The sequence below is a fragment of the Heptranchias perlo genome, chromosome 17, assembly GCF_035084215.1.
Source record: "Heptranchias perlo isolate sHepPer1 chromosome 17, sHepPer1.hap1, whole genome shotgun sequence".
In the NCBI taxonomy this organism is placed as follows: Eukaryota; Metazoa; Chordata; class Chondrichthyes; order Hexanchiformes; family Hexanchidae; genus Heptranchias; species Heptranchias perlo.
This window is the reverse complement of record NC_090341.1, coordinates 48,011,357-48,037,876: the sequence shown is the minus strand read 5'-3', so window position 1 is coordinate 48,037,876 and position 26,520 is coordinate 48,011,357. Positions and strand designations below refer to the sequence as shown.

The following is a 26,520-nucleotide window of genomic DNA, read 5'->3' as shown; positions in this document are numbered from 1 at the left end:
TTGAACCATGATAGCTGGGGCAGCGGTAGCAGCACTGGGGTCAGTCCCCAAAGCAAATTCCAGGGATCAGACCACGGTCATTCTGGTCTGTATAACTTAAAGAAAAAAAAAGACTTGGCATTTATATAGCACCTTCCACGACCTCAGGACATCCCAAGCATCTTACAATCAATTATGTACTTTTGAAGTGTAGTCACTGCTGTTGTAATTTCGGAAACGTGGCAGCCAATTTGCGCACAGCAGGCTCCCACAAACAGCAATGAAACAAATGACCAGATAATCTGTTTTTATTGATGTTGGTTGAGGGATAAATATTGGTCAGGGCACTGGGGAGACTTTCCCTGCTCTTCTTTAAAATAGTGTAGTGGGATCTTTTACACCCACCTGAGAGGGCAGGTGGGGCTTCGGTTTAATGGCTCATCTAAAAGACAACAGCTCTGACAGTAAAGCATTGAAGTGTCAGCCTGGATTTTGTGCTCAAGTCTCTGGAATGGGACTTGAACCCACAACTATTTGACTCAAAGGCAAGAGTACTACCACTGAGCCACAACTGACACTTACATACTTGCTGACCCATCAGGGGTGCTCATTAATCTTCTAAGAATGTCCAAGTTGGCAAAGTTGTTGTTGATAGACGGTGTTTAAATTTTGTTGCCTGGAGCACTGTGTGGGAATTTGGGAGAAAAATAAGGAGGATGCGAAGGGAAAGCAATACTTTAAAGATATTAAAACGCCACTCAGAAAAGCAAACCTGTAGTTTACGGTGATTCATTGTGGAACTGGTACTTTTAGATTAAATGACCTACACTACTCCAAACTAAATGGAACTATTGTGCCAGAGTTTTAAAAAAAAAATCACAAAACTGAAAAAGCAGCTGATTTGCTGGGTCTCCAGGAAAGTGCACACCCTCCCCAAGCATCAAATTGAATTCCACCCTTTCAACACACTGCAGATTGAGATATAAACGAGAGGGGAGAAAGAGAGAAACTCATTAAGACGCTATAGTGGTTTTAAAACTGGGATATATAGAGAAAGATAATAGCCTATTAACAGTTGCAGTGATTTTAAATTAGGTTGTACAAAGAGGAACAGAAATTATTAATAGACATTAACAATCTACAGTGCAGTGATTATTAAACTAGGGCAGAGAGAGAGAGAGAGAGAGAGAGAGAGAGAGAATTCACTGTCCTTTGGTGATAGCAATATTGAAATGGACACTACAGGATATATAGAACAGAACAGGCAAAAGATGTATATCCTCCTCAGGGATGTAAACAGGCTTCACCAAACCTGCAGTTAATTGTGGATCATTGTGGAACTGGTACTTGCAGATTAAATAATGTAAAATGACCTGCACTACTCTAAACTAAATGGAACAATTGAGCCAGAGTTAAAAAAAATGGGGGGGGGGGGGTGCGGGGCGGATGAGTAGAGAAATCATAACGGTTTCATTGCTTTTCTCAATGTGTTTCACTCTTATGGGAACACAGGGAAATGAGTGTGCAGCACAACTCAAAAATGCCACAGCGTCTATAAGAGAGCTTAACATTTCAGGTGGGGCCCAACATCAGAACAACATGACTCCTTTATAGGACTGGCCAAATATATGCTAACTTTTAAAACTATTTGCAGCCCATGACACCCATTGGCTGTTGCTTGGTGAAGTAGTTTGCATGTTTGTATTCCTGACCTCGACCTGCAGTTCTTCCCTTTTTGGTTAGTCCTATAAAAGTTACTTCTGCAGCCTGACCATTGCCAGCTCTGATGAGAGGAATCCCACACCAAACAGCAGTCTTTCTTTTTCCTTCATGTGCTGTGCATTTCCAGCATTCCCTATTTTTTTTTCTGATTTCCAACATTCACTGTTTTATTTAGTGCATCCATGGTAAATATCTGTCACATTGCACTCAGAGTTGGGCCTGAGACATTCTTTTGCATTACTTCCATATTGGGACCACCAAATCAGAAGTTGAAATCTTTTCAATCTTTGCAATACATGGAAAACAATAAAATTCGCAAAATGATCTCGATCGTTAAAGGCACTTGGAATAATACTTTCTATATTGGAAACAATGTGACCAAACGTCCTCGGCACATGTCTACAGAAAGAGCATTAAACTGAAGAAAGATGTATCTTCAGTTAGAACATAGAAATATTCAGGATTGGAAAAGACCATTGAGATCTACCTCCTCAGTTGCCAAGTTCAAAAAACACCAGCTTCATACCCACAAACCGGTGTGAGCAACTCTAAGATCAGAAACTTTGGGAATAAAATAATTAACTCCAGTATAGTTATTCTTCTGTTGATTGCAATTGTGGGAAGTAATCTTTTCCTTGTTCCTTCAATTTGTTTGTTTAAAAAAAGTATTCATCTAAGAGAAGGATCTCAGTTTTGGGATGGAACACTTCAACCATTTTCATCACCCAGCGTCAACATCAAGCTCTCCCAAGTCAGGTATAGCCTAGCGCAGATTACTATTCCCTCCACTCTGCCACAATAATATGCCTTCATCCTCCCAACTCAGAACAACCCCTTATACCAGTGTGAATTGTTCTGACCTCTGAGTGTGATTGCCTATTTTGGGGCCGTTTTCTGCTGTGGGCCCACACCAGTTAGTAGCTGGATAGAGACTTCCCTGAACATGGTTTCACAGCTAGCGAAAGGTGGTTTTGATCCCATGTGCTGGCTGTCTTTGAACTCAAATCTCAAAGGAGAAGAGCAGCATCCTAACCCACTGCACCTGCCTGATTTGCTTTTTTTAAACAAAAATGAACAAAAAGGTCAAAGTAGCAGCAATCAAAACGGTTAATTAATACGAGAGTTCTAAGTGCCAGACTGTAACCAAACAGCAAAGCTATCGCCGAGAAAACTCTTTCCCCCCCTACGGTATGCAGGTCACTTTAGCCAAGGAATAGTACAGACAGTAAAAGACAGTTCAGAGTGCCTATATTGGCTTACTGGGTGAACATGAAGACAGAAGGTTGCAGGTTCAATCCCCAACATGTGCTGAGTTAGCTGATCGCGGTGAGGCACTGATGGATAATTGTCACACCTAACTGCCTCTGGAGGAGAGAGATTCAGCTAGGCTTCCTGTTCTTGATCACAATCCCTGCTGGAGTTTGTATGGATGTTGGTTGAGGATAGAATCAGACTCAGTTGTTATGCTGTTCAGAACTGAATAGCCACCCCACACTCAAGCTGCAGGCTCACAAGTGTGGAATGGTGGCTTGGACTGGAATTTGCCCAATGACCGTGACCCTTTACCCAAGCATGATTCACTGCTTTCAGGACAGCAAGGGAGAAAAGCATGGAGGGGCGGATGGGAAAAATTGAGTCTTTTTTTGGATAAAAGTAATTGTTTCCTTGCTGTACCAGCTGAAGGAACAATACACAGGTAAAAAAAAGAAAGATTCACATTTATATTGGGGGGGTCAGATTCCTTCCCGTGATAATATCAAGGGACAAAAGCAAAATAATGCAGATGCTGAAAATCAGAAATAAAAATAGAAAATTCTGGCAACACGACAGATCAGGTAGCATCTGTGGAGAGTGAAACAGAGTTAACGTTTCAGGTCGATGACCTCTCATCGGAACTCAAGTCATCGACCTGAAACATTAACTCTGTTTCTCTCTCTGCAGATACTGCCTGACCTGCTGTGTGATTCCAGCATTTTCTGTTTTTATTTCACAATGCCAAGGGAGGTCAATAAGGTTGGGTGGGTCTGATGAATATCTCAAATTTTTAAAAATTCTTCTTTTTAAAATTGTACAAGATGGACATGCTTGTACTTTTTTTTTAAAAGTGAGATTAAAATGCTCGACTTACTGAATGAATCTTTTAAATCCCTGGGCACATGCACCAGAGATGGACGTTACACATGACCAGAAATTACAAATACAAAGATGGTACACTCTTTAGCTTTCTCTCTTTTTATCCTGAAGGCAGTGATTCTTCACCTGTTGGCCATTCTTCGAGTCTGAACCTAGACAGTAATTGCTGGCTGGCTATTTGACTACTGAGGGTTTTACAGCTGAGCTACTGTCCTCAGAAGAAAATTTACACACTTCATTTTCCAGTGGAGGCCAACAGAAAGAAATTAAGAGTCAGAACTTTGGCTGTGGGCTGAAAGACACCCACTGTCGGGTGGTCATGGCAACATTAGTCGTAGTCACGACGACATTTGCATCCCACATTATTCTGCTGTGCCTACGACAGGAAGATGGTTGGGGGCCACCTGCACCATGGAGGAAAGCAATGGATTTAAAAAGAGGGCTAATGACTAATGATCCACAAACACCTTCTCCCCTCCCTCGAAGTATTGAGAGCAAAATCTGTGGAGGCCACAAGAGCTGGTACAGGTCCCACCAGCCACCATCGCACTGCCCACAGGGTGAAGATGCAAAACCCAGCTTTTGATTGGAGCTTTCAAGACTGAGATCGATAGATTTTTGTTAGGTAAGGGGTATCAAGGGATATGAAGGGATATGAAGCAAAGGCGGGTAAATGGGGTTGAAGTGCAGATCAGTCATGATCTAATTGAATGGTGGAGCAGGCTTGAGGGGCTGAGCGACCTGCCCACTGCAAACATTTGGGTAAAGCACCTGTGGGACATGCATCAGTCTGATGGAGTGATGTAGGGACTGCACAAAAATTTATGGATCTCCTTTCTGTGGGTTACTACGTCCGACTGCTCAGCTTGCCCAATCGAGGAAGATCAATAGTGAGAGAAAAAAAAATCTCCAGGACCCTCCCCCTTAATTAGCCAAACATCACAGCAGACTTCAAGCCACCAGTGCCCACTATGTTCTCGCCACACTGACCCCTCCCACTGTTCAAACTGCGAGGAGTGACCTACCCCCACTTATAAAAAGTCTGCATCTATGTGTGTCTCGGTGAATATTACTTACAGATATGCAAACTACAGCTTTTTTTAAAAAAATCAAAAATTATATAAAGATTGTAAGTTTCACTAAGTTTAGTGGATACATATTTTAATTCCAATTCGGTACTAATTATCACATGAGCCAATATTTTAAGGATTTGTCTTGTAATGTTAACTTTTCTGAGTCCATATTCCAAAGGATTTCTATACCCAAGATAGCAAAACTTAGCATGAGCCAAAGATTTACTGGAGCGCTAGTACAATTCCCATTTATTTCTCTTTGGAGGTGTTTAATTCCAAGCTCTCACTAGCCAGTGTTTCTCCCACAACTCCGGTTGCTATTTGAAGCCAATAACACTTGCAGTGAAGTCTCGACCAATTCTGCACGATTTATTAACGTCAGATGATTTTAACATTACTCCAGCTGGTTCCCAACTGAATGAGGTTTACAGCACAGCACATGGCAAGACATCAGAGTAAAGCAATATAGAGACCGTATGAGTGAAGCAGAACATTTATAGAGCTGCAATGTGCTGAATACAAGCAAATCTCAAACACTTTCACAACTTGCTCCAATTACGAAAAAACTTGGAAAACAGACACCACTACGGAACTCAGTAACAATTGGCCTTTGAGACTGTATTGCCATTCTGCTGAGCAAACTTCTTTCTACACAAATGCAACTATTGCTTTCTTCCAAACAGTGCTAAACTATTTAACAGGTATCATTAAGGTGATCGCCTGTTCATTCAGCAATCGGCAAATATTTCTGAAATACCAGTAAATTTCCCGTGACGCTGCCCATGGTCAGTTGATGAATATAAATATTTAATATACAAGATGGCGAGGGAGTTGGGAGAGAGACTTCAGTGACATAGCAACAACAACTTGCATTTATATAGCACCTTTAACGTAGCGCTTCACAGGAGCGTTATCAAACAAATTTGGAACCGAGCCGCATAAGGAGATATCAATGCAGGTGACCAAAAGCTTGGTCAAAGAGGTAGATTTTAAGGAGCATCTTAAAAGGAGGAGAGACAGGCAGAGAGGTTTAGGGAGGGAATTCTAGAGCTTTAGGCCTCGGCAGCTCAAGGTACGGCCACGGAGCGATTAAAATTGGGGATGCGCAAGAGGCAAGAAATGGAGCAGCACTGAGATCTGAGGGTTGTAAGGCTATAGAAGATTACAGAGATAGGGAGCAGTGAGACCATAGAGGGATTTGAAAACAGGATGAGAATTTTAAAATGGAGGCATTCCCGGACCAGGAGCCAATGTAGGTCAGCGAACACAGGGGTGATGGGTGAATTGGACTTGGTGCAAATTAGGATACAGGTAACAGAGTTTTGGATGAGCTCAAATTTATGGAGGGTGGAAGATGGGAGGCAGGCCGGCCGGCCAGCCAGAAGAGCATTGGAATGGTCGAGTCTCAGGGTCAAATAGGACACCAAGTTTGCAAACAGTCTGGTTCAGCCTCAGACAATAGCCAAGGAGGGATGGAGTTTGTGGCTGGGACCAGAGACAATGGCTTCGGTCTTCCCAATATTTAGTTGGAGGAAATTTTTGCTCATCCAGTAGCACCACCTACTGGCCAGAGCCTATAACAATGTTGTTACAGGAAACTGTTCAGATACAGGATTTCCATTCTAAATGTTTAACCATAACAAGGAGCTGGGCAGAAAGATTTTTAATATATAAACAAATAAGACACCCAGATGAGTGTGCGAGATTTAAAAAAATTGATAATGTCCAATTTTTTCACTTCTGTCTCTTACGACTTGAGGCATTATGATGTTATTTTCATCAGCAAGATAAATCTCAGAGCTCAAGCCATAATCCAGTCTTCCCCATTTCTGATTTTGGACCTGACAGAAGGTCACAACCCTGGGTGACATGCACAACAGTGTGCATGAGGTGTACAGTACTTACAGCTTGGGTCATGCTGCTCTTCACTTTGTCGCTCAGTAGCCCCTCAAACACAAAGGAGTCTCCAAATGTTTCTGCCTACAGTGGAAAGAAACAACAATTGAGTGTGAACTGCAGCAAGTTAGGGTCTCGTTTTCATTTCAATTTAAAGGCCTCAATGCTGCTTCGATCACTCCAAACTTCCATGCTTGATTCAGATTGTCTCAGCCACATCTGGTGTATATATTCTTAAGAACGTTACCTCATTTCCACGAAAGTTCTTTGCAGTTACTTTCTTGCGTTCAGTCACGTACTCATTTTTAAAGTTATTTTTATGCTAATAAAAGGAGTCAATGAATTTACATTCCCTCCTCCCCCTTGCAGGTGGAAGCAGAGATGCGAGTGGAAACCACCAATGTTGATGGCGCTCACTGATTCCAAAGAAAACTGCAACACAGTAGGTTTACACTGTTGGCTCGAGCTGTGCAATGTAAATGGAGTAATAATTGCAGAGCAAAACTCAATTTACACTGGCCCACCAATGCGTTCAGACTTTCAAACTCAGAACATGCTCTACTGCACACGTGTGACACATCCACTTCCTACTCCAGCTGTAATGATTTGGTTGACATTAGGAGAACAGGAAAGTCTAGGCTGCTCACTTGATCAAATGTACAATGGATACAGCACTGGACAGGCAGGAGCCCACAGCACAGTCACTAGTGTGTTAGTATACTGAGAGTCACAGGTAAAATACAGGAGGATGTTGTGTTGTTGTGTGTGGGAAGCAATGAGTAACAGAATGCTGTTTCAGAGGAGGGAAGGATCTGCAAGCAACAGGGTGACGAGAGGAATGGTAAAGAATATGGAAGGGGATAGAGAACAGAATATAAATAAAAGGAGACAAAGTAGAATAGGTGTTCCGTGGCAGGGTCATGTTAAAGCATTTTAAAAAGAGTAGGTATAGAAAAATGTATTCACCACAATCTTGGTTACAGTGCTGTGTAAAGAATGTTTATGTGAAGCTTTTGAATAAAAGTCTCAATGGAAAACAAGTGGGTAAGCCAAGTGACTGGTGAGTAAGACGACCCACGTGCCTTTGGTACTTTTTCTCTTCTTCCAATTTCGGTTGAGATTTCCAATAAAATCCCCAGGGCCAGATGTGCTGCAGGAGTTGGCACTCCAGAATTTGCACGTACAGAGATCCTGACATACTCAAGTGGTCTTGTTTATTGTGTTGTTAAACAGAGAGCAAAAACACAGTTCAGACTTCAAAAGGTCTCTGCCCGAATTGTACCAAATTTTAATCCAGTCATCCACAATCCAATATCTATTACCTCCTTATGAAATGGTACTTTCTACTATTGTGATCAGTCTGTACAGGCACCAACAAGAACATAAATAGGCTTTACTAGAAGACAATTACTAATCGCAAACATCGATGGGAGCAACTTCAACCACAGCGAATAAGTAATTGTAAGAATGGCAGTCTTTGCACAAAATGAGCTTTAGGCATAGCATTATGCGGAGTATCAACATTGTTCAGCCTGTGGCTTATGTAGGGCAGCCCACTGTGTGACATTGCACACTGACACTATCACAGAAGATAAGGCTATAGATTCTATACAGAAGAAAAAAAGTACACCCCATTGTTCCAAACAGCCATTGGTGGCCTGCTTACATAGGCTCTATATCTGTATTTCCAAATACAGAAAAACAGATGCCCAATTTCCTTTTAATTAGCTGCTTCTCTGAGAGAACCTTTATTCAATTCACTTGATATATGTTTACATGGATGACTGGAACACACATTGTAATATCATTAGATGAAAATAAACTGTTAGAACAGCATGCCATTTTGTGGAGCAGCAAATATTACCGGGTGTTTATTTCGTCAAAGGCCATAGCTGAGCTGACAACATTGAGAAAATGTCATGAGTGAGGTTTATATGGTCAAAAAGAACGTGACCGATTTCAAACCTATTACATGGGTGAGAGAATTGCTACGATTGCTGTAACTTTTATTTTTGAAATATCCTCTGATATTTCTAGTACAGCTGTAAACACTGTCTAAAAAGGAACACACTTAACAAAAAGGAGAATTTTACACAAACAGTTCTATGGTGTCGTTATGCATAGTGAGCAACTAAATATTTGACCCCATGGAGATGTAGTGAGCTACACCAGAATGAGTCAGATTGATAATTGCTTCATAACCCACTCATAACATTGAAGAGTGCTGAGACAAGCTGAATAGCACATGTGCAGATTCCAAAAATATCAGTATTTTGTGACTTGTGCAATACTTACTTTATATATTTTTAACAATCCAAATTACAATGCAAACCCAGCCTACTTCTGATCTTATCTGACCCTCAGAACTTTGCTTTTTGGTCCCTCCCACCAGCTGATCTTCCAGTGGGTTTATGTAAAAATAATTATAACCTATTTTTTTTTAAAAAGAAAGCATGCACTGGGAATGACCTGCAGCTCCTGCTCCCAACACCGCTGCTCTCTTCATTCAGCTGGGACCTGCCTCATTATTGAAGGTTATTATTAAAAGGAGGAGAGCAACACTGCTGGCAGTGGGAGCTGTAGATCATTCCCAGCGTATTAATGCTGACAGAGTAGTAACGACTCTTGATATTTTTAAAATTCCCACAAGCCACCCCCTGATAAATTAGCTGTTTTTGCCAGCAGGCCAGATCAAGCATCAGTGGGTTTTTCCAGAGGTAAGTGCTCTTCATTAAGAAAAAAAAACATGCATTTATATAGCGCCTTTCACATCCTCAGGACATCCCAATGTGAAATGTATTTACTGTTAATGTAAATACATTTCACACACAACAACCAATTTATCTCCTTGCAAATTGGCTGCTGCAATCTGCATTGCCACCTCCACTTCCCCCCCCACCCCAATCTTCATCAATGCCTTCATCACCCATGTAGGTAAGTGAGGAAGTGGGTGATGGGCAAATGTGGTTTAGTGCAGGACAGGATGCAGGCAATGGTGTTTGGGTGTCTATGGAGGAAGGTGAGCAGCGGAGAATTGAGTCTAGGGGTGATGAAGGCATTGATAAAGATTTTGGTAGCAGTGGTGGGGGGGTGGTGAAGTGGAGGTGGAAATAAGTAGTCATGGTACTCTATAGGATAGGAGGTTTGAAGCTTAGTTTTCGGGACAACAGAATTCTGAGGTTTCATTCGGTCCGAGCAAGTACTAGGGCGAGGGATGGGTTTGGCAGGGGTCGACATCTGCGGCTTTGATCTTCCCGAAGTTCAATCGGAGGAAACTAGCCAAGAAAGGATATACTTGCCATAGAGGGGGTGCAGCGAAGGTTCACCAGACTGATTCCTGGGATGGCAGGGCAGTTGTATGAGGAGAGATTAGGCAGCGTTCAATCCAGTTTAGAAGAATGAGAGGTGATCTCATTGAAACATATAAAATGCTGAGAGAGCTAGACAGACTGGATGCAGGGAGGATATTTCCCCTGGCTGGGGGGGTCCAGAACGAGGGGTCACAGTTTCAGGATTACGGGGTAGGACATTTAGGACTGAGATGAGGAGAAATTTCTTCACTCAGAGGGTTGTGAACCTGTGGAATTCTCTACACGGAAGGCTGTGAAGGCCAAGTCACTGAATATATTTAAGGAGATAGATTTCTAGACACAAAAGGCATCAAGGGACATGGGGAGAGAGCAGGAATATGGTATTGAGATAGAGGATCAGCCATGATCATATTGAATGGCGGAACAGGCTCAAAGGGCCGAATGGCCTACTCCTGCTCCTATTTTCTATGTTTCCATGTTGCTGGTTCATCCTTGAAGTGCTCGGGTACATTCCTGGCAGGTGGGCTGACACCACAGAGGTGGAGGAAATGCTGGAGAGGTCGGGCTGGGTGTCAGCATACATGCGGAAACCGATTCCAAAGCCATGGATGAAGTCATTGATGGGCAGCGTGCAGATTAGGAGGAGGAGTGGGCCCAGAATTGAACCTTGGGGGAAGTCTGGAGGTGATCGTGCAGCAGCTGGAGCAGAAGCCATTGCTGCAGATAGACAGGGAGAGTACACGACACAGTGAAACAGGAGACGGAAGGAGGACCAAGAGAAAGCATCAGAAACTAAAGCCAGGGCACATCAGAAGCCTGAGTGATCGTAGAAAAGAGTAGAGCAAACAGATTGGGGGGGGGGGGGGGGGGGGGGAGAGGAGAGCACTACATGATGGACAGCAGTAGTAGTTTGCAGGACTGAACATTTATGAACAACGAGACTAGTACTAAGAAGGTGGCATGAGGGATGATGATAGCACCCAGGAAGCTCACTAACAGACTGAGATGTTCACAACTGAAGATTAGAATTTTTTTTAAAAATCAGCAAAACAGAACCGGATGATTGCTGAGTTCCAGGAAATTATCTTTTGAAAATGTTTCCCGATCAGTAATTAGGTGGGACAGACCAAAGGAGCGAAAACAAGAAAAAAAAAGCAATTGCCTGCAGAACTGCCTAAAAATAAAATGGAACAAAAAAAACGCACAGGAATGAAACTGAAGAAACCGAACCACAATACAGCAAATCATAGAACTTTCACAGAACCTCACAAAACAGTGTTAACCACAGTCCGAATAGGCCCCATACAAAAGAAAAAACCAACATCTAATTCAACATTTTTTAAAATTTAGTTTTGTACGTCAGATGCTGCAAGAGTGAAACTGGAAACAACTTCGACAAGGACAGATCTCTCTCACATTCAATGTTGGTGGCTGCTGGAGCACAGAATGAGTAGATAGTGGCACACTAGTGGGTAAGCCACAGATTTTCTACAGCCTAATGCATGCACCAGCAACTCTGCTTTAGCACATGTGGTTAACTCTGTTTTTGAATTGCTTACAAGCCAGAGTTGCAGACAATAATCTTGTCTCAGAAAGTTGAGCTGCAGTTGTAGCAGTTCTCGTGTCCTTGCATAAACATATAGCCCTGACTTCAGTATGTTTTTTTAAAATTCATTCTCGGGATGTAGGCATCGCTGGCAAGGCCGGCATTTATTGCCGATCCCTAGTTGTCCTCGAGAAGGTGGTGGTGGTGGTGGTGGTGGGCCTTCTTGAACCGCCGCAGTCCACGTAGTGATGGTACTCTGACAGCACTGTTAGGTCGGGAGCTCCAGGATTTTGACACAGCAACGATGAAGGAACGGCAATATATGTCCAAGTCAGAATGGTGTGTGACTTGGAGGGGATGGAGTTCCTATGCAAGTGCTGTTCTTGTCCTTCTGGGCGGTCGCTGGTTTGGGAGGTGCTGTCAAAGAAGCCTTGACGAGTTGTTGTAGTGCATCCTGTAGATAATACACACTGCAGCCACGGTGCGCCAGTGGTGGAGGGAATGGATGTTTAAGGTGGTGAATGGGGTGGCGATCAAGCGGTTTGCAACTCTTATGCCACTGTTCTGATCACAACCTTGTAAAGGACTGACTGCTTGTGCTGTTTTTATTGGCTATTGCAGTAGGTGGATGATTCTTTAGCCAAAGCAGATTTTGTGGATAATCTTAAGCCTAGGGGAGGCTGTGCTGATTCACTCCACAGCAGTTGGCAGTGTTTGTACAGTCAACTGGAAACTGTAGCACCAAAATTTGGAAGCACTCCGGTTTACAAGTGCAAGTATAAATGTGGCACTTGGTATTGCAGATGATGGATTTTGAAATGGAGGAGGGCAGGCCCTTGTCATCCGGTCCGTTGGTCTGCACTGCTTTGGACTGCAGTGAGTTGAGGAGCAAGAAATGGGTTTTCACTGTAGCCCTCAACAGGCTGCAGTATTCCACCATCAGCAGATATAGGCTTTGCAAAAGAGTGACTCTCCCAATTGTGACAAGTTTTCTTGAGAACAGCTTTTCCTGTCATCTTCACCAGCTGATACCAAACAAAGGAACTGAAACCTCCGGCTGAACGCTATTACGCTGGTTACCGTAGTTAATTGTTCGGCAGTTAGTTTGTGTTTAAATCCCTTCAGGCCCTCACACCTCCCTATCTCTAACCTCCTCCAGCCCAATAACTCCCCTCCCCTACTAACACTGTATTCCTCTGACTCCAGCCTCTTTTGTGCCCCCGCACCCCCCCCACACCACTTCACCCCACCTTTGGCAGCCTTGACTTTTGCTGCCTCGTTTCCGCTCTCTACAATTCCCTCCCTAAACCACTCACTCTCCTCTTAAGACCCTCCTTAAAAAACTCACCTCTTTGATCAAGCTTTTGGTCACCCCTCCTAATCTCTGCTTCTTTGACTCCGCATCCATTTTCCATAGACCTTTGTGAAGCACTATGAGATTTTTTTTTAAACCTTAAAGGCGCAATATAAATGCTCATTCTTGTAATAGTAATGAGATACAAACGGACTGCACTTCAGTCCAAGCTCGTCCATTTTAAATAATGAAGACATAAGAAATACTATAATGTTCCAAGGTATTTTTGCTACAGAAATGGTACTGATAAAAGAAACGTATAATGTTAATGGAGTTTCCTACCTCTGTGGTGTAGCCAACCGCTTTAACAAATCTCTCAAATTCGGCATTGGTGACTTCATACTTATCCATGTAGAACTGTTTAATGTGCGCTTTTCTAGCTGGGCCCTCTCCATCCTGAGGTATCCCAGGGTTATCAGTTCCCATAGTGAACACTCCACCTGGTATCAGCACCATCTGAAATAAAGAAACAATACACCAATAATGGTGGTCAATCATTTGTCCTCACTAAATTGATTATGATGATTGATATAAGTATCAGTCAATTGATTATCAAACCAAAAAAGTCTTGACTAAAAAGGAAGAAAATCATGTGATTAAAGATTAAACGTCGGAAGCTACACTTGATGTAGAATGTGCGTCTTGCATTTCTCCAATTTAACTGGAGAAGTACAAGACGCACAGTGTACCATCAGACACTAACCATTTCATAAAGCATTTGGCCAGTGTTCTTGACAATTGCAGTGGAACGATTGTGAAAAGGGTAATACCAAAATGCAGTAAAAACTAAATACTGGAAAATCTCCCATTTCAGCTCCTAAAAGTACCTGGTGTAGTACTAAACTCCCCGACCATGCTGCTCAGATTAAAATAATAAACTTCAAAATATAGTGCTGTTAAGAACAGCATTAAACTGAATGACTAATCCCTCTGGTAAATGGCACATGCATTTTCACACATTGCTGGGCGATTGTGCAGAAGAGCAGCTGAAGCACATTGTGACAGGCTCCAGGAAGGATTAGCATGTGAAACTAAAAAAGTGTGCCAATTTAGGAGAGAAACTCTGCCAGCGAAGGGAAGACACTTTTCCAAAGACCAGCTTATGTCATGATACTTGTCCGCTGCTACTCCAGTTTTTTTGACAGTCATTGCTAAAGTGCAATTCAAGAATGTTCAAGACCTAATAATGTCCAAACTTTTAGTGGAAAGTACAAGTTTGATTCTTTCACAAAAATAAGTTAATCAAAATTCTGGTGAGTACGTTATACTGATCTTTAAAAGATCAGTATAACGTACTCACCAGAAGCACTTTGAACAATAACTAATTTCCCTTTAATACTTGGCACCAGATGCTGCGAGTGCATCAGGATATTGATCAAAATTAGTTGGAAATCAGTAATACAATAGGGTAATAATTCCACTGGATTTTCAGGCTAGAGTATTTCTTGCCCAAAACAACTAGGTGCTGATCCAATAGATTCTCAGTTCCTGGAACTGCATTCAAATCTTGACTGATCCAGAGATTCCGAACACATCCGCTCTGTCAGTGAGCATTAATCAGCGATTTTCCCAATGTGCGCAGCTGTGCGATTTCCACATATTCTTCTGGTAGGCAGCCATTCTACGTCAATTTATTTAGCAGCTTTATACGCGATAGGAAATTCACTCAGAGGTCTGATTTCTTACTGAAATGCACTCAATCCCCAGCCCAAACTGTCTTAAATGCTCTTGGCTGGTAAGGGAGCAATTGACCTTTTATGCAGTCCTTTGCCATCGTGGGAGAACAGTTCAAAGCTCTGAACAACTCAACCACTGATTCATCCCCAGGAGGAGGGAAGTGCATCATCTCTATTTGCCCTCTCCTTAAGGATCACTCCTTTTGAGATCAGTTGTTGGTTATCTGAGGATTTGGGGGCAGCTGTTTGGTTCCACAGTTTGTAATATAAAATGGACTGGAGAATGTTCTCGCTTCTCAGATAGTCCTCAATTCATCTGCTGCTTGAACATTTCCTCATAAACACTCAACTTTTGAAAAAAAATAGTAACTTTTGTTTTATTGCATTTAGAGACACAACACATTTGTGAAAAAACTCCACTTAGAAGCATTTTCTTTACTTCACCACTCCAATAGGAACATAGGAACGTAGGTACAGGAGTAGGCCATTCAGCCCCTCGTGCCTGTTCTGCCATTTGATAAGATCATGGCTGATCTGTGATCTAGTTCCATATACCTGCCTTTGGCCCATATCCCTGAATACCTTTGGTTGCCAAAAAGCTATCTATCTCAGATTTACATTTAGCAATTGAGCTAGTATCAATTGCCGTTTGCGGAAGAGAGAGTTCCAAACTTCTACAACCCTTTGTGTGTAGAAATGTTTTCTAATCTCACTCCTGAAAGGTCTGGCTCTAATTTTTAGACTGTCCCCCCTACTCCTAGAATCCCCAACCAGTGGAAATAGTTTCTCTCTATCCATCCTATCCGTTCCCCTTAATATCTTATAAACTTCGATCAGATCACCCCTTAACCTTCGAAACTCGAGAGAATACAACCCCAATTTGTGTAATCTCTCCTCGTAACTTAACCCTTGAAGTCCAGGTATCATTCTAGTAAACCTACGCTGCACTCCCTCCAAGGCCAATACGTCCTTCTGAAGGTGCAGTGCCCAGAACTGCTCACAGTACTCCAGGTGTGGTCTAACCAGGGTTTTGTATAGCTGTAGCATAACTTCTGCCCCCTTGTACTCTAGATATAAAGGCCAGCATTCCATTAGCCTTATTGATTATTTACTGCACCTGTTCATGACACTTCAATGATCTATGTACCTGAACCCCTAAGTCCCTTTGGACAGCTACTGTTTTTAACTTTTTACCATTTAGAAAGTACCCTGTTCTATCCTTTTTTGATCCAAAGTGGATGACCTCATGTTTGCCTACACTGAATTCCATTTGCCACAGTTTTGCCCATTCACCTAATCTAGCAATATCCCTTTGTAATTTTATGTTTTCATCTCCATTGCTTACAATGCCACCAATCTTTGTGTCATCGGCAAACTTAGATATGAGACTTTCTATGCCTTCATCTAAGTCGTTAATAAATATTGTGAATAATTGAGGCCCCAAGACAGATCCCTGCGGGACTCCACTAGTCACATCCTGCCAATGTGAGTACCTACCCATTATCCCTACTGTCTGTCGCCTTTCGCTCAGCCAACTTCCTAACCAAGTCCGTACTTTTCCCTCGATTCCATGGGCTTCTATCTTAGCTAACAGTCTCTTATGTGGGACCGTATCAAATGCCTTCTGCAAGTCCATATAAATAACATCCATTGACATTCCCCTGTCCATTACTTTAGTCACCTCTTCAAAAAATTCAATCAGATTTGTCAGGCACAACCTACCTTTCACAAATCCATGCTGGCTCTCTCTGATTAACTGAAAATTCTCGAGGTGTTCAGTCACCCTATCCTTAATTATAGACTCCAGCATTTTCCCCACAATAGATGTTAAGCTAACTGGTCCATAATTCCCTGGTTTCCTTCTCTCTCCTTTCTTAAAAAGCAGAGTGACATGTGCAATTTTCCAATCTAGAGGGACAGTTCCTGAATCTAGAGAACTTTGAAAGATTATAGTTAGGGCATCTGCAATCTGCTCACCTACTTCCTTTAAAACCCTGGGGTGGAAACCATCTGGTCCTGGGGATTTGTCACTTTTTAGTGCTATTATTTTCTTCATTACTGTTGCTTTACTTATGTTAATTTTATCAAGTCCCTGTCCCCGATTCAATATTAGTTTTCTTGGGATTTCTGGCACGCTATCCTCTTTTTCTACTGTAAATACCGACACAAAGTAATTGTTCAACATGTCCGCCATTTCCCCATTGTCAATGACAATATCTCCGCTTTCAGTTTTAAGGGGCCAACACTGCTCCTGACCACCCTCTTTTTCCTAATATAACTATAAAAGTTATATAAAAGTGACCCTCATTTCCCTCCACTCAGCCTTCACCAGCTAACAACCCATTTTTCCCAAGGATTAATAACATGCATCTAAAAATACAACTTTAGTCATGATATTTACATTCTAGCCAGCAAGACCGAGCTGCAAGAACGGTCTGAACTTGGCAGGGTGAATCACAAATGTGAAGAAAGTGATAGCAACAGGAGGTTGCTGCCCATGGAACAGTCTTACAGGACAGATTCTGCTCCTCATAGTTAGTGGGTGGAAAATCTAAGCTGATAAGCACATTGTTCAGAATAATGCCTCAAAAATGAAGAAACCAATATGGTTGTCTATGTTATTCAGGGAACTTGGCATTCTGATTTAGCTACCATTATCTTCTTGTTCCTCTGAAACTTAATCGATCTAATTCACAGCCTACTTTCCATCCAACAAAGAGGACAGCGAGAAGGGGCCATTCGGGTCCCCTTTGAACTAAGCCTCCATCTATCGATCAAGCATCCATGCATTCCTTTTTGAATTTTTTGACTCAGTCAGGCTACACAGGATATCCAACCCAGACTGTGGACTAACCAAATGGCCCATCCAGTGAAGATAGTGAGCATTTAAGCTATATAGACCAGGAAGGTCTCAAGTTTGATTCCTGCTCTGTCCTGGGTAAACTGATCTCAGCCTGGTTAGATATAGGGCATTACAATTGGTCTCAGGGGGAAGGAGAAAAAAAAAATTGGCTAGTGACCCTGCTCCTGATTGTTTTTCCGAGATCCTTGCTGGATACGTGAGCACATGGACGTTGGGCAAGAACAGAACTGATCTCAGCTGTGACACCTCATGACAAATAGTTCGCTGATACTCACAGTGTGGGCCGAAGCATGAAGAGTTTTGATACAGTAAACTAGAGACAGTTTTCACTGGCAGGAAGGTTGGTAACCAGAGGATATAGAATTAATTGGCAAAAGAACAGAGGGGAGAAGAGCAGAATTTTTTTTTTTAACGCAGCGAGTTATGATCTGGAATGTACAGCTTTTTAAGGGTGGTGGAAGCAGATTCACCAGTAACTTTCAAAAGGGAATTGTGTATATATACACTTGAAAAGGAAAAATATGCAGGACTATGGGGAAAGAGCAGGGGAGTGGGACTAATTGGACAGCTCTTTCAAAGTGCCGGCACTTGCAAAATGGTCCGAATGGCCTCCTTCTATGATATTGCATTGGGAAATGAGGAACGACAAGGATTTTTTTGGAATCCTTCAGTTTTAATTAGTGTCCTCGGGGCAAGAGAAATTGTGCTTCGAATTGTGGATTTCGCAATTCTTAGCCAATCAAACCCCTCTAGTAGTTGTACTTTCCTACATTACAACAGTGACTACACTTCAAAAGGTACTTCTTGGGCTATAAAGCGCTTTGGGACGTCCGGAGGTCGTGAAGGGCGCTACATAAATGCAAGTCTTTCTTTTATTTATCTAACAATCGCCTGTTAAGTTCTTCGTTGTTCCCGTGTTCTCCTTCAACAGGTGGTATTAGCAGGCGTCTGAAAGTGCAGCTACCATTTTTCATGTCAGAAACATCTCTTTAGACCACACTGAATCATAAGTGTGCTCTGTTGATACAGTATCTGTTGTTAACGAGCAAAGATATTAAAAGCAACAGTCAGGGTGGGTAATGCAGTGCTCTACCTGATTAGTGCGCCGGGCCCAGTGTGGCACGTCGTCCTCTGTGATCTCTTGACCTACGGCATTGGCCTCCTTGGAGTATTTGGCAGCTGCCTGTTTAGCTAATGAGACGCTGTCACTGGGAGTCTCGGGGAGATGGCCAGCAGCTTCCCGGCGATTAGTGGAGCCGCAGCCGCACCCAGAGGAAGAGCCGGGAGTGTCGGCGTCTTTCGGCGACTGACTCGTGGCAGACGCCGGACTCACCCCGAACGAGAAGGCGATCAGTGCGGGATAGAAATAAACAATGAAACCTCTCCCGCCCAAAGGCCTGACTGTGGGCACCGCCATGTTGGCCGGTGGTAATGTGACCGGTCAGCTGACTTTTAAAAGGCTCGAGCGAATTGCAGCGTCTCGCTCAAATCAAGGCCCCCAGTCCTCCGTCAATCCGGTGTACCCGGCCTTCCCCAGCGTTTCTCCTCGCCCTTTTGTTTTATTTCGCGGGTTTTAATGAAATCAAAAGCCCACAGCTCATCATTTTTTACACAAAAAAAAACAACAAAAATGGCTGAGATCAACTTCTCTTCCGGTCACAGAATGTCACATGACACGAAGCAGCCAATCAAGCAGCTCGGTTTGCATTTTAACAATGAGCAGGGGAAAATAACAAGAAGGTCCACACCTTGATACAAAGTGCAGTGTTCATCCAGTCACAGCCCCACTGCTTTGGAGGACTCCAGTGTGAGCTGTGGATAACCTGCTGCTTTTACATCTTTGTGGCTGCTGCTGTGCTTTTTTGCTCTGTTGTTAAAGGTTAGTTTTTTTTGGTGGTTGGATATGTGTTACTGGTTCAGGTTGGTAAATGGTCAGATATTGCGTTTAATAGGATTGTGTATTGGATCTAATTTATTTGTAATATTTTTTCTGTGTAAGGAAATTTGTGTTTTAATGGGCTATTTTTTAAATAAAACAGGCTGTTCTTAATTGCTGCTACTCACACATTTTAAAACTATCAATATTTGATTGCAATGATTTAGTTAACTCTAATTATAGTGAGTTAACATTTGTTTTTATGGTATTTCTTTCATTAAAAGTTGCTCTTAGACTTTCCTTAATGTAAAAATACATTTAGAATATAGAATCATGCCACAGAAAGTGGGGAGACCGGCAACAAAATCTATACTTTCTGATTGTAGAATTCTAAAGATTCTGATTTATTATAATACATTTATTTCACAAAAGGAAGTTTATTTCCGCTTTGGTGATTGTGTTTATCAGAGAATGTCTTTTAATCTTTGCACAATGTATTAGTAAAGGCATTGTGACTTATAAGAATGCATGTAATTATTTTTATTCTGCCAATAAAACATATAGCTTTGCATTAGGCTTAGTTAACTCCGTCCGTTGTGTTTTGCCCTAGGACAGGTCCTAACTCAAGTCTCACACATGAGATTCTTGAGCCACTTACTAGGGAAGCGTAGCTGAAGTGGATTTCCATTGCCTTCCTCATGGTTTTTATCTTGGAGTACCTTCTCCTAATGGATTTCAACCAAGGCTAAAGAGCCCCACCTGCTCTTTATGATGGGGGAACCCCCGCTGGTTGTCAACCCAGTATTCAGAGCCAGCGCTCTGGTCTCTACTCACCGGGGCTGTCTGGACTGGGGCCCGAATCCAAGCCTTCTGACTCCAAAGCGGGAATACTAAAACTGAGCCAGTGGTCGTTCTGTCCTTAGTAAAGTAACAAAGCAAAATATTTATGTAAATATATAAAATAGAATAACTTGGTGAGAAACATGTTATAGGTAGTTCTGAAACAAATTGCAGATTTTCACAGATGATATTGTGCTGTTGTCAGACTCACCTGCGCACTCAACATTTTGAACAATTGGCTAAACAATGAGATATGGTGGTAGGTGAACTAAAGCCTCGCTTCATGGCTTTGCACAGCTCAAGAGGGGATCTTGAAAGTACTGATTGAGAAGACACAAGGAGACTATGTCCTGATTGTTGATTCATATTGGTACCTGGTAGATGCCAAGTTTAGACTGAATGCAATCCTTCATAACAGCACTGAGAAGGGATGGAAGCACATCTGTCTTTTTTTCAATTAATGTCCCAATGCACCATGTTTGTGGCATAAAGGACTTGTGCCCAGTTGCCCTTCATTATTCAGAACTCCTTGGCATGCAATGGAAGGGCTTCCTTCAGTCCATATGTGGCATCTAGGGCTAAGCCATGAGGTAGATGGTGGAACAAAGGAGAAACGGTTGCAGGGAAGAAGGGCGCAGCCAACACCAACCTATCACTGAGCACCCTGAAATGGTAATTGGTCTCACGGCAGGCAAGTCCTTTTACTCATGCCCCTCGTGTGAGGACCTGAATTAAGCAGTTGGTGATAGGTAATCCTAATACCTGCAATGGACTTGGATGTCTAGATCATCCAGGTGGCTAGCATATCACAACATTCCACCATGGAATGCATCTGTCACTTGTATAGTTATGGAATCTCAGACCTGGGACAACAATTGCTGGAAGGTGATACCTGGAGGCCAGGTATGAGAACATGTGCTCCAATATTTAGGGCTGGGTGCCTACCATGGTTGAGTTGCGGAGATAGCAGCAATTGCCACTGATGCTCCGCACCTCCCACTGGTAGAACTACCATCCATTGGCGTCTGTATCCTTGCTGGGGGAAGGAGGATGGTGGCACTGTGCTCATATTTTAAGGTGACTAACCTTTAAGGAGCTCCTGGTATCTGTTGTTTGGTTAATGAGGGCTTGAACCGATGTGCCAATTGCAATGACCAACTGGTGACTATCCTCTTTGGGTTCAAAGCGACACACCTTCAGATGGAGAATCAGTATCAAGTCCAGCAAACGGCACATTCATTAATCTGAACTAGGCAAGTCTGCAGTTCTCCAAGGTACTGTTGACGATTGACCATCCAGCATTGCTCATTCCTCAAGGGCTCCTGTTATCAGGAGTTGAGATTTTTTTCACTTGAAATTCTACATGTGCAGAGTCGCAATAGTTTGAAGACTCTGAAGCGTGGGTTTCTGTATGCGTCAGACAGCTACCTGACCTTCTTTCCCCCACCAAAGAAGTATAATGAATACTTCTTTCAAGATCATTCCTCAAAGATATTTAATTTAGTATTTTACCCGTGTTTATTTATATTAAAGCTTGCTCTCTGTTGTTTCCCTTTGCATTTTTTTAAACCAGCAAACGTTTTCAAATAGTTGAACACAAAGTGGTGTTCTGAAGGGAAACATAACGAAAGCGACTGTCCCATTAAAGTGCCGGCTGTAAAACCACATTAATAAAAGTTCGGTCCCTGGCGGAAACTTTTTAAGCATTCGAAAGGGGCGGGGCGGGGGGGGGTTGAAGAATTGATTGACTCGCTGATTGACCAATCAGAAGACGCTGCTTGTGAGGAAGGCTGACGTCATAGAGGCAGGGAGGGGGCGGGGTCAGGCTGCGCTCGCCGCGCGGGGGAGGCCCCCCCCCGCGCGGGGCACGATGGGACGTTGTAGTCCCAAGGCTGCCTCGATCTGGCTGTGAGCAGCCAGTGGAGGCGGGGAGGCCGGACTACAACTCCCAGGGTGCACGGCGAGCTGGTAGCGGATCGCTGATAGGCGAAGGCGCTGCAACAGCTGCTGGCGGAGAGCGGCGTTATCTAACGGGAGCTGTACTTACTGAAAGGGGGGGGTCAAAGAAGAGGCGAGCGACCATGGACTTCCTTTACACTGCCTAGAGATTACTGCTTTCTCGCACCTTACTGTCTGCTCGGGTTCCTACTGGCTTCAACTCTTCTCTTAAGGTCTGTGGTTTTAACGCATTTTGTCGCTTTGGACTTCAAATGAACTTAAAAGTGGAGCAGGGAAGAATGAAGCAGCCCCTCCAACTAATGTAAGAAACTGTTAGCTGCAATCAATCAATCTGCTGCTGGCTCCATTCATTTTTTTTTTAAAAAAAGCATAGGTAAACTTTGTGAACTTTGCAACTTTTAAAGCGGAATGCAAGTCTACAGGAGGAAAAAAAAGAAGGACTGAGATAAAATGAGTGCAGATCCCTCAGCTCATGTTTGGAACAACGATTTATCTTCGCATTCTGCGATGTTTTGTTGTAACTTATGTCTCTGGCTAATAATAAGCTGCTGTCTGCATCACAAGTCAATGAATGTAGCGGTCACTGTGTGGAATGCAGCTCCCCCTCTTAGTCTCTATAGTTTTAGAGCTTGCAGTTTCGAACTCTCGATCTATGTCTGGAGTTTATATTTTTTTAAAATTGCCTTAAGATGTTAAAAGTTTAAACCAATGATGTGGAAATATTTTAAAGGCGCTGATTTTTTTAAAAAAACTTGCAATGATACAAATGCATAATTTTATCGCAGCCGTTAATATTTGCTTTTGATGTGTATACTTTTCTTTTCTTGTGGTAGTGGTGGAGATATAATTTCTTTGCGGGACCATTGTGTTTGACTTGGCAGCCGAGGAGCAGGGGATGAGAGATGTCTGACAAGATGTCGAGTTTTCTTCACATTGGGGATATAGTCTCCTTGTACGCCGAAGGATCTGTCAATGGATTCATTAGTACTTTAGGGTAAGTGGAAGAATCTAGGTTTCGTACACACTCTTACTCAGCTGAACTAGTTACTCACAACGGGAGGGAGTGTAACTGACAAGAGATTTGGGGGTGGGAATGGATGGAAATATACCGAGCCGTTCTACCACCGTGACGTATTTCAGGATCTTAAAGCGAAGTGTGGCTTTCTTGCTCTGAAAGATTTGATCTTTTAATGCACAAATACAATTTGGGTGCATGTCATTCAAGGTCACTGCTCCCTCAAAAAAACAAGTAAAACATTACTATATAGGAAAACTGTACAATTGGTTCACCCCCTGGCACATTTAAATAACTGGAACAATGAATTTAGGCTGTGATGTTATAAAAGCAAAGGAAACTATCAAATTGGCGAATGCAGTAGTTTATATGAAGTAAGTTATTGTAATGCTAAACACAGGCAATATTTGTTCAAAAGGACCCTGACAATTAATTTGAGTTCACTTCAAGCACTAATGTCCTTCAGTGTTGCACATGAGTAGGGCTGTACTCAGGAACACATTGGAACTTGGTAAACATTTGCTCAGTTGGGTTCTGAAGTGCAACTAAATGTGTTGAGAACTGATCATGACATTCACACTACAGATTCTGACATCTGCTTCCAACATTTGCCACTCATTGTGGTGCAGTGGTAAAGCATAACCCATAGCCAACCCATCCAAATGTCCCCTCCTCAACATTCCTATTGTTATTAACTGCTCTTATTTTGGTTACTTTGGTATACTGTATTAAAAAAATATTCTTGTCTGGTATGATGTACATGCAATGAGGGGAGCATTCACTATGCTGCTTTGTTTGTGTAATTTTCACCTTTTAGCCTGTCTTCTGGTGGATTTACGTTGGACAGGTTTATTTATTGTAAAAGCAACAATTCCATTTAGAAATTAGCCACTGTACCTCCTGATGACCCAGTAAATAAATGCAACATGTATTGTGGCTGTGATCTGCACAGACCGTGGCGATTTCCTGTTTGCTCTTTGCTCTGTGCTCAGTTACCTGATTTTAGTCAGGACAACAATGGGGCATCGTAATTGGCATCTGTGCCCTTGGGCCAAGAAAAGGGCAAATATTTAACCAGTGCTTCGGCTCTTGATTTTTCTCTCATGACCCTTGCTGGGAAATGCAACGCTGCAACATCCTCCAGCCCTACAAACCTTCAAGAACTCTGTGTTCCTCCAACTCTGACCTCTTGCACACCCCCACTTCCTTCGCACGCATCTGTGGGGGCTATGCCTTCAGCTACCTAGACACAAAGCTCTGAAATTCCCTCCCTAAACCTCTCCACCTCTCTCTCCTCCTTTTAAGGCCCAGCTTAAAACCTCCCTCTTTGACCAAGCTTTTAGTCACTCCCCACCCCGAATATCTCTTCCTTTAGCACAGTGTCAATTTTAGTCTGATCAAGCTTCTGTTAAGTACTTGGAACGTTTTACTACGTTAAAAACAAGTTATTGTTGTTGACTGTGGACTTGAAGTGGAGAACTGGATCATGTGTGGATGTGTTGGTCAAATAGCTTGCCATTACTTGTCCTTTTGTACTTGTCCTCGCAGTTGGGAACGGCATTAGAAGAGGCGTGGGGCAGGTTGCTACCTCCTCGTTCTCTTGGCTGTGGATGATTTGAGGATTGGGTAGACCTAGTCAGGGAGCAGAATGATTGTTACCTTCAGAAAAACAGTCAGTTTCACTTCTTACACCTATATATTGGGAGGCCTTTAAACAGTTTGCACAATGTTTTCTAAAATGTCATTTAATACTATGGAAATTTTTTTGGAAGTTGAATACAAAAATTAGAATTGGATTCACTGTTTCGTGCAGCCTTCAATTCAACTTATCTCTCTTTTCCCACTCCCAACTCCACCACTCCAGAGTTTATTGATTACACCATTTATCCATTTGAAGTACAGGTATACCTACTTGTACAACAGTGTTGACCAGATAATTGTCTGAGATATTGATTCATCTACTTTTCTAAATATGTTGATTGTAATGAAGCAGGTTGCCTGCAATTGGTTTATGAGGAAGGTAATCGTTACAACTGCTGAATTAACATGAGGAAACATGGAATGAATAAAGGTCATTTGCCCCATCAAGGCTTTTCCCTTTTTATACAATGCGTTCCATCATAGACTCTGCCTAATGTCTTCAAGTTCCTATGGGTGATTTATCTCTACATTTATGTTAACTAATCCTCTTAGCTGACCTAGATTTCATCTCCTCTGTTTTGCTTCCTCTAATAAAGACAGTTCTGCAAGTCCTTCTACATAGCTTGGGCACTAAGTTTAGCAGTCTTCCCCATTGTTGTTCTGACCACCCCCTATTGAAGGTAGATTGGACAAAACTCTGCACATTATTCCAAATGTGGCCTCACCATTGATTTTTTTTCTCTGCTGTGGGAGGATGAGTGATGATTTTATCGTCCTGCTAGTGGTTGACTGCATCCAGCTTTGGTCACTCTCTTTTGGAAAGATTCACCAAACAAGCCCATGGGATTAAAGAGGCAGTGGTAGAGTAGACATGGAATTGGCTAAGGGACAGAAAGCAGAGAGTAGTGGTGAACGGTTGTTTTTCCTACTGGAGGGAAGTTTACAGTGGTGTCCCCCAGGGGTCGGTTTTAGGACTACTGTTCTTTTTGATGTATGTTAATGACATGGACTTGGGTATACAGGGTGTAATTTAAAAGTTTGCAGTAACTCTGAAATGCAGTAAACACCTGAGGAGGCTAGTAACAGACATAGATAAACTGGTGAAATGGGCAGACACGTGGCAGATAAAATTCAACGTAGAGAAGTGTGAAGTGATGCATTTTGGTAGGAAGAATGGGGAGAGCCAATATAAACTAAATGGTACAATTTTAAAAGGAGGTGCAGGAACAGAGAAATCTTTGAAGGTGGCAGGACAAGTTGAGAAGGCTGTTTTTTCAAAAAAAAACATACTGGATCCTTGGCTTTATAATCAGGCATAGAGTACAAAAGCAAGGAAGTTATGCTAAACCTTCATAAATCACTGGTTAGGCCCCAGCTTGAGTATGGTATCCAATTCTGGGCACCACACTTTAGGAAGGATGTCAAGGCCTTTAGAAAGGGTGCAGAGGAGATTTACTAGAATGGTACCAGGGATGCGGGACTTCAGTTACATGGAGAGACTAGAGAAGCTGGGATTGTTCTCCTTTTAGAGCAGAGAAGGTTAAGAGGAGATTTAATAGAGGTGTTCAAAATTATGAAGGGTTTTGATCGAATGGCAGAAGGGTCAGTAACCAGAGCACACAGATTTAAGGTAATT

The 26,520-nt window shown here is 42.5% G+C and overlaps 2 protein-coding genes across 8 annotated transcripts in view; one reads left to right on the top strand and one right to left on the bottom strand.

Annotated features, from left to right (window-relative positions):
• sumf1 (sulfatase modifying factor 1) overlaps window positions 1-19,218 on the bottom strand; it is a 141,010-nt gene extending 121,792 nt beyond the window's left edge. For both annotated transcript variants that reach the window (XM_067998948.1, XM_067998950.1), the window contains exons 1-3: window positions 18,647-19,218; window positions 13,297-13,470; window positions 6,813-6,887 (exon numbers count right to left, since the gene is read on the bottom strand). In XM_067998948.1, coding sequence (XP_067855049.1) covers window positions 6,813-6,887; window positions 13,297-13,470; window positions 18,647-18,970 — 573 coding nt within the window. In that variant the 5' untranslated portion in view covers window positions 18,971-19,218. The remainder of the gene's footprint in view (window positions 1-6,812; window positions 6,888-13,296; window positions 13,471-18,646) is intronic.
• Window positions 19,219-22,337: 3,119 nt separating this feature from the next.
• itpr1b (inositol 1,4,5-trisphosphate receptor, type 1b) overlaps window positions 22,338-26,520 on the top strand; it is a 439,399-nt gene continuing 435,216 nt past the window's right edge. For 5 of the 6 annotated variants that reach the window (XM_067998947.1, XM_067998944.1, XM_067998946.1 and 2 more), the window contains exons 1-2: window positions 22,342-22,529; window positions 23,062-23,222. In XM_067998947.1, coding sequence (XP_067855048.1) covers window positions 23,131-23,222 — 92 coding nt within the window. In that variant the 5' untranslated portion in view covers window positions 22,342-22,529; window positions 23,062-23,130. Of the gene's footprint in view, window positions 22,530-23,061; window positions 23,223-26,520 lie in introns of all 6 variants that reach the window. The other variant, XM_067998943.1, reaches the window with a different exon arrangement.